The 12244-nt window shown below is 46.3% G+C and overlaps 1 protein-coding gene across 1 annotated transcript in view; it reads left to right on the forward strand.

Annotated features, from left to right (window-relative positions):
- Positions 1-408: 408 nt before the first annotated feature.
- LOC139394716 (rho GTPase-activating protein 8-like) overlaps positions 409-12244 on the forward strand; it is a 35274-nt gene continuing 23438 nt past the window's right edge. Inside the window, exons 1-2 of the mRNA XM_071142814.1 lie at positions 409-517; positions 5159-5231. Coding sequence (XP_070998915.1) covers positions 5192-5231 — 40 coding nt within the window. The 5' untranslated portion in view covers positions 409-517; positions 5159-5191. The remainder of the gene's footprint in view (positions 518-5158; positions 5232-12244) is intronic.

The following is a 12244-nucleotide window of genomic DNA, read 5'->3' on the forward strand; positions in this document are numbered from 1 at the left end:
CTTTAGCACAAATATAACCATTCAGGAAACCTGAAGTCATGCTGAGGAAGTTGTCCCTTGAGACAGCATATAACTGCAACACATGGAGATTTCAGATAGCCATCTAAATGACCCCTTCTTGTCCCTTGAGACAACACATGGAGATTTCAGATAGCCATCTAAAGGACCCCTTCTTGTCCCTTGAGACAACACATGGAGATTTCAGATAGCCATCTAAATGACCCCTTCTTGTTCCCTAAGTATAGATTGAAATATGTTCTGCCTTTTACACATTCACTTCCTTGTAATCAGGGGAGAAGAAGGATATGACAGAGCACTTACTTTCGTTTTCTTACTATTTTAATTCCTACATTTTTTTTCTCATGTCGGACTACTGATTTGATTGAATGCCGCAGGAGGACTCTGTTTGAGCATGCGCAGTACCCTGTCAGCATGGAGTTGAGGAAGTTTTGTGCCAGAGGCACCTGAGCGTAAATGGTCTCTTATTCAAACCACTACGGGAACGTTTCTACACATGGTAAGGTTCATATTTCATGGTTCGTAGTAGGATAATGTCATTGTTCATGTTGTGTTTCGGTCAAAATAAGTTATAAAACAGTCTAACTCAAACGAACGTTATTTTATCAGCTATCAAGGAATTGTGTCCAGGTGAGTTGAGAATCAATCGCGCGGAATGTTGCCGTCCTTCACGCCTGTCCGTCGTCTCGTCCGTTTTACCGGATTTACTAAAGGACGCTTCAGTTCCAGTTCTGGACCCGTGTAGTTTTCTAAATGATAAACAACCTGTAGTAGACTGGGGGTGTTAAACTAAACTGAAAGAACAGTAGCAGATGTAATATGATCTGCGTGTGCTGCTTAGGTCACGTGTAGTTATTCTGTGTTATGAGAAAACATTGGAAGACTTTTGCACCGAAGTAAAGTTGGCTTTATATTCACACATTCATCAGACATTCGCCGAAAAGCCATTTCATTTAAAAATGTAAAAATCAATAACTAATTCACCTTTAGTCACAGAATCATCAAGCTAGATAGGATTTATTTGATAAATGTCTAGCATACTTTTATAACTTTTTTTTGTTCTGAGTAGATATTCCAGTTTTGACTTGATAGAAATACAATCTATAAAATGCCATTTTAAAGCGCTTATAAATCAATAACTAATTGGCTGTTTGTCACAGAGATGGTTCCATTTAGCTGCGGATGACAACGAAGGACTTCAAACAAAACCAACATAGAAAATGATTGGAAAAGGGGCCTCTTTGCTGTTAAATTAGAGACTTATAAATACATTACCGTTGTGCCTTGTAACTACTTTAAAATGCAGAACTGTTGCACTAAAAATACAAACATTGATTTGGCATACAATTTAAGATGGTAAACGTTGTACAATTTTATGGAAACATTGTCTAATTTCCTATAGAACAAATTGCACTTGAAATTAACATTAGTTTTAAAGCTATTGCAAATAAATGCAGGTTTTAACTCCAACCCTGTTCCCGGAGAGAGACCCTCCTGTAGGTTTTAACTCCAACCCTGTTCCTGGAGAGAGACCCTCCTGTAGGTTTTAACTCCAACCCTGTTCCCGGAGAGAGACCCTCCTGTAGGTTTTAACTCCAACCCTGTTCCTGGAGAGAGACCCTCCTGTAGGTTTTAACTCCAACCCTGTTCCTGGAGAGATACCCTCCTATAGGGCAGGGCTCCTCAAGCCTGTTCCTGGAGAGACACCCCCCTGCAGGTTTTAACTCCAACCCTGTTCCTGGAGAGAGACCCTCCTGGAGAGATACCCTCCTATAGGGCAGGGCTCCTCATCCCTGTTCCTGGAGAGATACCCTCCTATAGGGCAGGGCTCCTCATCCCTGTTCCTGGAGAGATACCCTCCTATAGGGCAGGGCTCCTCATCCCTGTTCCTGGAGAGATACCCTGCTATAGGGCAGGGCTCCTCATCCCTGTTCCTGGAGAGAGACCCTCCTGAAGAGATACCCTCCTATAGGGCAGGGCTCCTCAACCGTGTTCCTGGAGAGAGACCCTCCTGTAGGTTTTAACTCCAACCCTGTTCCTGGAGAGATACCCTCCTATAGGGCAGGGCTCCTCAAACCTGTTGCTGGAGAGATACCCTGCTATAGGGCAGGGCTCCTCAACCCTGTTCCTGGAGAGATACCCTCCTGCAGGTTTTAACTCCAACCCTGTTCCTGGAGAGATACCCTCCTATAGGGCAGGGCTCCTCAACCCTGTTCCTGGAGAGATACCCTCCTGCAGGTTTTAACTCCAACCCTGTTCCTGGAGAGAGACCCTCCTATAGGGCAGGGCTCCTCATCCCTGTTCCTGGAGAGATACCCTGCTATAGGGCAGGGCTCCTCATCCCTGTTCCTGGAGAGATACCCTCCTATAGGGCAGGGCTCCTCAACCCTCTTCCTGGAGAGAGACCCTCCTATAGGGCAGGGCTCCTCATCCCTGTTCCTGGAGAGATACCCTGCTATAGGGCAGGGCTCCTCATCCCTGTTCCTGGAGAGATACCCTGCTATAGGGCAGGGCTCCTCAAGCCTGTTCCTGGAGAGATACCCTGCTATAGGGCAGCGCTCCTCAACCCTGTTCCTGGAGAGATACCCTCCTATAGGGCAGGGCTCCTCATCCCTGTTCCTGGAGAGATACCCTGCTATAGGGCAGGGCTCCTCATCCCTGTTCCTGGAGAGATACCCTGCTATAGGGCAGGGCTCGTCATCCCTGTTCCTGGAGAGATACCCTGCTATAGGGCAGGGCTCCTCATCCCTGTTCCTGGAGAGATACCCTGCTATAGGGCAGGGCTCCTCATCCCTGTTCCTGGAGAGATACCCTGCTATAGGGCAGGGCTCCTCAAGCCTGTTCCTGGAGAGATACCCTGCTATAGGGCAGGGCTCCTCAACCCTCTTCCTGGAGAGAGACCCTCCTATAGGGCAGGGCTCCTCAACCCTCTTCCTGGAGAGAGACCCTCCTATAGGGCAGGGATCCTCAAGCCTGTTCCTGGAGAGAGACCCTCCTGTAGGTTTTAACTCCAACCCTGTTCCTGGAGAGATATCCTGCTATATGTATGGTGGCTGCCAAGGTCTATGGAGGGGTGAATATGTGCAGGTTAATAAATGGAATGATTTAGAAAATGAAATGGCCTTCTCCCAGTCTTCCTTGATAAAATAACATTGTTTTCATTGGTTATCAGTATGCGTTAATTGTTCTGCTTTGGTATTAATGATTATTGGTATTGTTCTGCTTTGGTATTAATGATTATTGGTATTGTTCTGCTTTGGTATTAATGATTATTGGTATTTTTATGCTTTGGTATTAATGATTATTGTTCTGCTTTGGTATTAATGATTATTGGTATTGTTCTTCTTTGGTATTAATGATTATTGGTATTGTTCTGCTTTGGTATTAATGATTATTGGTATTGTTCTGCTTTGGTATTAATGATTATTGGTATTGTTCTGCTTTGGTATTAATGATTATTGGTATTTTTATGCTTTGGTATTAATGATTATTGTTCTGCTTTGGTATTAATGATTATTGGTATTGTTCTTCTTTGGTATTAATGATTATTGGTATTGTTCTGCTTTGGTATTAATGATTATTGGTATTGTTCTTCTTTGGTATTAATGATTATTGGTATTGTTCTTCTTTGGTATTAATGATTATTGGTATTGTTCTGCTTTGGTATGAATGATTATTGGTAAGCTTTGGTATGAATGATTATTGGTATGCTTTGGTATTAATGATTATTGGTATTGTTCTGCTTTGGTATTAATGATTATTGGTATGCTTTGGTATTAATGATTATTGGTATGCTTTGGTATTAATGATTATTGGTATTGTTCTGCTTTGGTATTAATGATTATTGGTATTGTTATGGAAAACTGAATTCCCCTCCTGGCCATATTCTTAATTTCATACGAGCAAATTGTTTCCATCAACCAGGTGTTCTATTGGTCTGTACTTTAGAAAAGGTACAATATAGCATCACTAATGTGTTAACTGGTAATGAGACAGGGTCTACAGTGTTTCAGAGCTAGTGGTAATGAGACAGCATCTACAGTGTTTCAGAGCTAGTGGTAATGAGACAGGGTCTACAGTGTTTCAGAGCTAGTGGTAATGAGACAGCGTCTACAGTGTTTCAGAGCTAGTGGTAATGAGACAGGGTCTACAGTGTTTCAGAGCTAGTGGTAATGAGACAGCGTCTACAGTGTTTCAGAGCTAGTGGTAATGAGACAGGGTCTACAGTGTTTCAGAGCTAGTGGTAATGAGACAGGGTCTACAGTGTTTCAGAGCTAGTGGTAATGAGACAGGGTCTACAGTGTTTCAGAGCTAGTGGTAATGAGACAGGGTTTCAGAGCTGGTGGTATCGAGACAGGGTTTCAGAGCTAGTGGTAACGGGACAGGGTTTCAGAGCTAGTGGTAACGAGACAGGGTTTCAGAGCTAGTGGTAACGAGACAGGGTTTCAGAGCTAGTGGTAACGAGACAGGGTTTCAGAGCTAGTGGTAACGAGACAGGGTTTCAGAGCTAGTGGTAACGGGACAGGGTTTCAGAGCTAGTGGTAACGGGACAGGGTTTCAGAGCTAGTGGTAACGGGACAGTGGTTCAGAGCTAGTGGTAACGAGACAGGGTTTCAGAGCTAGTGGTAACGAGACAGGGTTTCAGAGCTAGTGGTAACGAGACAGGGTTTCAGAGCTAGTGGTAACGAGACAGGGTTTCAGAGCTAGTGGTAACGGGACAGTGGTTCAGAGCTAGTGGTAACGAGACAGGGTTTCAGAGCTAGTGGTAACGGGACAGGGTTTCAGAGCTAGTGGTAACGAGACAGGGTTTCAGAGCTAGTGGTAACGAGACAGGGTTTCAGAGCTAGTGGTAACGGGACAGTGGTTCAGAGCTAGTGGTAACGAGACAGGGTTTCAGAGCTAGTGGTAACGGGACAGGGTTTCAGAGCTAGTGGTAACGGGACAGTGGTTCAGAGCTAGTGGTAACGAGACAGGGTTTCAGAGCTAGTGGTAACGAGACAGGGTTTCAGAGCTAGTGGTAACGGGACAGTGGTTCAGAGCTAGTGGTAACGAGACAGGGTTTCAGAGCTAGTGGTAACGGGACAGGGTGAACAGTGGTTCAGAGCCAGTGTTTACATAATAATGTAATCTGTGTTTTCAGTGTTAACAGTGGAAGTTGAAAGTGAAAACAGCGATGATCTCATCTACTGATCTGGAGCAGCTGGCTGAAATAGGTGAGACACACACACACACACACACACACACACACACAAAACTATATAATAGGTGAGACACACACACACACACACACACACACACACACACACACACACACACACTACTATTTAATAAGTGAGATTGTAACACTATTCATCCTATCCATGAAACACATTAAATGTACATGGTCTTTCTCCCTTCTCTTCCTCTAAAGCGTACTGGGTCAGTGGTGTTCTCTCTAAAGCATACTGGGTCAGTGGTGTTCTCTCTAAAGCATACTGGGTCAGTGGTGTTCTCTCTAAAGAGTACTGGGTCAGTGGTGTTCTCTCTAAAGAGTACTGGGTCAGTGGTGTTCTCTCTAAAGTGTACTGGGTCAGTGGTGTTCTCTCTAAAGTGTACTGGGTCAGTGGTGTTCTCTCTAAAGAGTACTGGGTCAGTGGTGTTCTCTCTAAAGTGTACTGGGTCAGTGGTGTTCTCTCTAAAGCGTACTGGGTCAGTGGTGTTCTCTCTAAAGTGTACTGGGTCAGTGGTGTTCTCTCTAAAGCGTACTGGGTCAGTGGTGTTCTCTCTAAAGCGTACTGGGTCAGTGGTGTTCTCTCTAAAGAGTACTGGGTCAGTGGTGTTCTCTCTAAAGTGTACTGGGTCTGTGGTGTTCTCTCTAAAGCATACTGGGTCAGGGGTGTTCTCTCTAAAGCGTACTGGGTCAGTGGTGTTCTCTCTAAAGAGTACTGGGTCAGTGGTGTTCTCTCTAAAGTGTACTGGGTCTGTGGTGTTCTCTCTAAAGCATACTGGGTCAGTGGTGTTCTCTCTAAAGCGTACTGGGTCAGTGGTGTTCTCTCTAAAGAGTACTGGGTCAGTGATGTTCTCTCTAAAGCATACTGGGTCAGTGGTGTTCTCTCTAAAGAGTACTGGGTCAGTGGTGTTCTCTCTAAAGCATACTGGGTCAGTGGTGTTCTCTCTAAAGCGTACTGGGTCAGTGGTGTTCTCTCTAAAGCTTACTGGGTCAGTGGTGTTCTCTCTAAAGCATACTGGGTCAGTGGTGTTCTCTCTAAAGCGTACTGGGTCAGTGGTGTTCTCTCTAAAGCTTACTGGGTCAGTGGTGTTCTCTCTAAAGCTTACTGGGTCAGTGGTGTTCTCTCTAAAGCATACTGGGTCAGTGGTGTTCTCTCTAAAGCGTACTGGGTCAGTGGTGTTCTCTCTAAAGCTTACTGGGTCAGTGGTGTTCTCTCTAAAGCATACTGGGTCAGTGGTGTTCTCTCTAAAGCATACTGGGTCAGTGGTGTTCTCTCTAAAGCGTACTGGGTCAGTGGTGTTCTCTCTAAAGAGTACTGGGTCAGTGGTGTTCTCTCTAAAGCATACTGGGTCAGTGGTGTTCTCTCTAAAGCATACTGGGTCAGTGGTGTTCTCTCTAAAGCGTACTGGGTCAGTGGTGTTCTCTCTAAAGCGTACTGGGTCAGTGGTGTTCTCTCTAAAGCATACTGGGTCAGTGGTGTTCTCTCTAAAGCGTACTGGGTCAGTGGTGTTAGATGTTCTCTCTAAAGGGTACTGGGTCAGTGGTTTTAGATGTTCTCTCTAAAGAGTACTGGGTCAGTGGTTTTAGATGTTCTCTCTAAAGAGTACTGGGTCAGTGGTTTTAGATGTTCTCTCTAAAGCGTACTGGGTCAGTGGTTTTAGATGTTCTCTCTAAAGCGTACTGGGTCAGTGATGTTCTCTCTAAAGCATACTGGGTCAGTGGTGTTCTCTCTAAATAGTACTGGGTCAGTGGTTTTAGATGTTCTCTCTAAAGAGTACTGGGTCAGTGGTGTTCTCTCTAAAGCGTACTGGGTCAGTGATGTTAGATGTTCTCTCTAAAGCGTACTGGGTCAGTGATGTTCTCTCTAAAGTGTACTGGGTCAGTGGTGTTAGATGTTCTCTCTAAAGCGTACTGGGTCAGTGATGTTCTCTCTAAAGCGTACTGGGTCAGTGGTTTTAGATGTTCTCTCTAAAGAGTACTGGGTCAGTGGTTTTAGATGTTCTCTCTAAAGCGTACTGGGTCAGTGATGTTCTCTCTAAAGTGTACTGGGTCAGTGATGTTAGATGTTCTCTCTAAAGCGTACTGGGTCAGTGGTGTTCTCTCTAAAGCGTACTGGGTCAGTGGTTTTAGATGTTCTCTCTAAAGAGTACTGGGTCAGTGGTTTTAGATGTTCTCTCTAAAGCGTACTGGGTCAGTGATGTTCTCTCTAAAGCATACTGGGTCAGTGGTGTTCTCTCTATAGAGTACTGGGTCAGTGGTTTTAGATGTTCTCTCTAAAGAGTACTGGGTCAGTGGTGTTCTCTCTAAAGCGTACTGGGTCAGTGATGTTAGATGTTCTCTCTAAAGCGTACTGGGTCAGTGATGTTCTCTCTAAAGAGTACTGGAAGTTATCAATGCCCTAGATCTGACAGAAGAGTGACCAATCTCTCACCATGACACTGCCCACAAACACTCAGGCTGTCATTGATCATGTAGCTAAGATCTGCCCCCCCCCCTCCCCCCTCCTACTGACTGGTCTCAGAACAGAGGATATGATTCAGTCAGGGGACCCAAACACAAACAGGCTTAGTTTCCTCCCAACCACATGTTAGGTTACACATTGCCCGTTCTAAAAATAGCTTTGTATGCAATCTTAGAAGAAGGAGGAGAGGGATGTGGAGGAGGAGGACGGGTCATCTTGCTGATAAGAGGCCCAGCTCATAATTGTATCTGGAGGGGCTTGGGGAGGGAGAGGAGGAGGGGAGCTGGAAATTAACATATCTGGGCAGGGCTCACCTTCCCTCTGCTCTGAGTCAGTCTTAGTGCCACCTCCTCTCTCCCTTCTACCTCCTCTCTCCCTTCTACCTTCTCTCTCCCTTCTACCTTCTCTCTCCCTTCAACCTCCTCTCTGCCTTCATCCTCCTCTCTGCCTTCTACCTCCTCTCTGCCTTCTACCTCCTCTCTCCCTTCATCCTCCTCTCTCCCTTCTACCTCATCTCTCCCTTCTACCTCATCTCTGCCTTCATCCTCCTCTCTGCCTTCATCCTCCTCTCTGCCTTCATCCTCCTCTCTGCCTTCATCCTCCTCTCTGCCTTCATCCTCCTCTCTGCCTTCTACCTCCTCTCTCCCTTCTACCTCATCTCTCCCTTCATCCTCCTCTCTGCCTTCATCCTCCTCTCTGCCTTCATCCTCCTCTCTGCCTTCATCCTCCTCTCTGCCTTCTACCTCCTCTCTGCCTTCATCCTCCTCTCTGCCTTCATCCTCCTCTCTGCCAAGCCAAGGACTCTGGGAGGTCATCCGCTCAACATTCCGTCACACCACTTCAAGGAAAACCGCGCAGCTGGAAAGTACCTAGAATATCAACAGGTCTTTGTTTTTGTGACCACAGCTGACTGTGTTCTCCTTCCAATGGCTTTTCCTGGAAGGAGGATCGTAAAAATATCCTTCCTCATTCCACAGTTAGTCCATTAGTCTGACTGAGCAGTAGTGTCCCCATTCCACAGTTAGTCCATTAGTCTGACTGAGCGGTAGTGTCCTCATTCCACAGTTAGTCCATTAGTTTGACTGAGCAGTAGTGTCCCCATTCCACAGTTAGTCCATTAGTTTGACTGAGCAGTAGTGTCCCCATTCCACAGTTAGTCCATTAGTCTGACTGACCAGTAGTGTCCCCATTCCACAGTTAGTCCATTAGTCTGACTGAGCGGTAGTGTCCCCATTCCACAGTTAGTCCATTAGTCTGACTGAGCGGTAGTGTCCCCATTCCACAGTTAGTCCATTAGTCTGACTGAGCGGTAGTGTCCCCATTCCACAGTTAGTCCATTAGTCTGACTGAGCGGTAGTGTCCCCATTCCAGTTAGTCCATTAGTCTGATTGAGCGGTAGTGTCCCCATTCCACAGTTAGTCCATTAGTGTGACTGAGCGGTAGTGTCCCCATTCCACAGTTAGTCCATTAGTCTGACTGAGCAGTAGTGTCCCCATTCCACAGTTAGTCCATTAGTCTGACTGAGCGGTAGTGTCCCCATTCCACAGTTAGTCCATTAGTTTGACTGAGCGGTAGTGTCCCCATTCCACAGTTAGTCCATTAGTCTGACTGAGCGGTAGTGTCCCCATTCCACAGTTAGTCCATTAGTCTGACTGAGCGGTAGTGTCCCCATTCCAGTTAGTCCATTAGTCTGACTGAGCAGTAGTGTCCCCTTTCCACAGTTAGTCCATTAGTGTGACTGAGCAGTAGTGTCCTCATTCCACAGTTAGTCCATTAGTGTGACTGAGCAGTAGTGTCCTCATTCCACAGTTAGTCCATTAGTCTGACTGAGCAGTAGTGTCCTCATTCCACAGTTAGTCCATTAGTCTGACTGAGCGGTAGTGTCCCCATTCCACAGTTAGTCCATTCGTCTGACTGAGCGGTAGTGTCCCCATTCCACAGTTAGTCCATTAGTGTGACTAAGTGGTAGTGTCCCCATTCCACAGTTAGTCCATTAGTCTGACTGACCAGTAGTGTCCCCATTCCACAGTTAGTCCATTAGTCTGACTGAGCAGTAGTGTCCCCATTCCACAGTTAGTCCATTAGTCTGACTGAGCAGTAGTGTCCCCATTCCACAGTTAGTCCATTAGTCTGACTGAGCGGTAGTGTCCCAATTCCACAGTTAGTCCATTAGTCTGACTGAGCGGTAGGGTCCTCATTCCACAGTTAGTCCATTAGTCTGACTGAGCGGTAGTGTCCCAATTCCACAGTTAGTCCATTAGTCTGACTGAGCGGTAGTGTCCCCATTCCACAGTTAGTCCATTAGTCTGACTGAGCGGTAGTGTCCCCATTCCACAGTTAGTCCATTAGTCTGACTGAGCGGTAGTGTCCCCATTCCACAGTTAGTCCATTAGTCTGACTGAGCGGTAGTGTCCCCATTCCACAGTTAGTCCATTAGTCTGACTGAGCAGTAGTGTCCCCATTCCACAGTTAGTCCATTAGTCTGACTGAGCGGTAGTGTCCCCATTCCACAGTTAGTCCATTAGTGTGACTGAGCGGTAGTGTCCCCATTCCACAGTTAGTCCATTAGTGTGACTGAGCGGTAGTGTCCCCATTCCACAGTTAGTCCATTAGTGTGACTGAGCGGTAGTGTCCCCATTCCACAGTTAGTCCATTAGTCTGACTGAGCGGTAGTGTCCCCATTCCACAGTTAGTCCATTAGTCTGACTGAGCAGTAGTGTCCCCATTCCACAGTTAGTCCATTAGTTTGACTGAGCGGTAGTGTCCCCATTCCACAGTTAGTCCATTAGTCTGACTGAGCGGTAGTGTCCCCATTCCACAGTTAGTCCATTAGTGTGACTGATCGGTAGTGTCCCCATTCCACAGTTAGTCCATTAGTGTGACTGAGCGGTAGTGTCCCCATTCCACAGTTAGTCCATTAGTGTGACTGAGCAGTAGTGTCCCCATTCCACAGTTAGTCCATTAGTCTGACTGAGCGGTAGTGTCCCCATTCCACAGTTAGTCCATTAGTGTGACTGAGCAGTAGTGTCCCCATTCCACAGTTAGTCCATTAGTGTGACTGAGCGGTAGTGTCCCCATTCCACAGTTAGTCCATTAGTGTGACTGAGCGGTAGTGTCCCCATTCCACAGTTAGTCCATTAGTGTGACTGAGCGGTAGTGTCCCCATTCCACAGTTAGTCCATTAGTGTGACTGAGCAGTAGTGTCCCCATTCCACAGTTAGTCCATTAGTCTGACTGAGCGGTAGTGTCCCCATTCCACAGTTAGTCCATTAGTGTGACTGAGCAGTAGTGTCCCCATTCCACAGTTAGTCCATTAGTCTGACTGAGCGGTAGTGTCCCCATTCCACAGTTAGTCCATTAGTTTGACTGAGCGGTAGTGTCCCCATTCCACAGTTAGTCCATTAGTCTGACTGAGCAGTAGTGTCCCCATTCCACAGTTAGTCCATTAGTCTGACTGAGCGGTAGTGTCCCCATTCCACAGTTAGTCCATTAGTTTGACTGAGAAGTAGTGTCCCCCTTCCACAGTTAGTCCATTCGTCTGACTGAGCGGTAGTGTCCCCATTCCACAGTTAGTCCATTCGTCTGACTGAGCGGTAGTGTCCCCATTCCACAGTTAGTCCATTCGTCTGACTGAGCGGTAGTGTCGCCATTCCACAGTTAGTCCATTAGTCTGACTGAGCGGTAGTGTCCCCATTCCACAGTTAGTCCATTAGTTTGACTGAGCAGTAGTGTCCCCCTTCCACAGTTAGTCCATTAGTCTGACTGAGCGGTAGTGTCCCCATTCCACAGTTAGTCCATTAGTTTGACTGAGCAGTAGTGTCCCCCTTCCACAGTTAGTCCATGAGTCTGACTGAGCAGTAGTGTCCCAATTCCACAGTTAGTCCATTAGTTTGACTGAGCGGTAGTGTCCCCATTCCACAGTTAGTCCATTAGTTTGACTGAGCAGTAGTGTCCCCCTTCCACAGTTAGTCCATTAGTTTGACTGAGCGGTTGTGTTGGAACTATCCCAGTAGACATTATGAGAGAGGTAGTAGTGTTGGAACTATCCCAGTAGACATTATGAGAGAGGTAGTAGTGTTGGAACTATCCCAGTAGACATTATGAGAGAGGTAGTAGTGTTGGAACTATCCCAGTAGACATTATGAGAGAGGTAGTAGTGTTGGAGCTATCCCAGTAGACATTATGAGAGAGGTAGTAGTGTTGGAACTATCCCAGGAGACATTATGAGAGAGGCAGTAGAAACTAGAAGGGTAAATGTTCTCATTGTCCCCCAGAATAAACAACAGATTCCTCTGGGTAGCGTTTCTTTCTCCACTATATCTGGGTTCCTCCCAACCGGCTCCCTATATAGTGCACTACACTTGACAGGGGCTGTTAGGGCTCTAAGTAGTTTACTCTATAGGGAATAGGGAGTCATTTGGGCCACAGTATTTCTGGTTTCCTTCCCTCTGGACCGCTGGGCAGAGCAGGGTAAATACTGATCTAGATTAGGACACAGTTTCCAGTCCCTGTTTTTTGGTTAATGAAATTATCTGTGTCGTTTTCTGTGGATTATC

Source organism: Oncorhynchus clarkii, unplaced genomic scaffold (genome assembly GCF_045791955.1).
Source record: "Oncorhynchus clarkii lewisi isolate Uvic-CL-2024 unplaced genomic scaffold, UVic_Ocla_1.0 unplaced_contig_1604_pilon_pilon, whole genome shotgun sequence".
NCBI classification, from domain to species: Eukaryota; Metazoa; Chordata; class Actinopteri; order Salmoniformes; family Salmonidae; genus Oncorhynchus; species Oncorhynchus clarkii.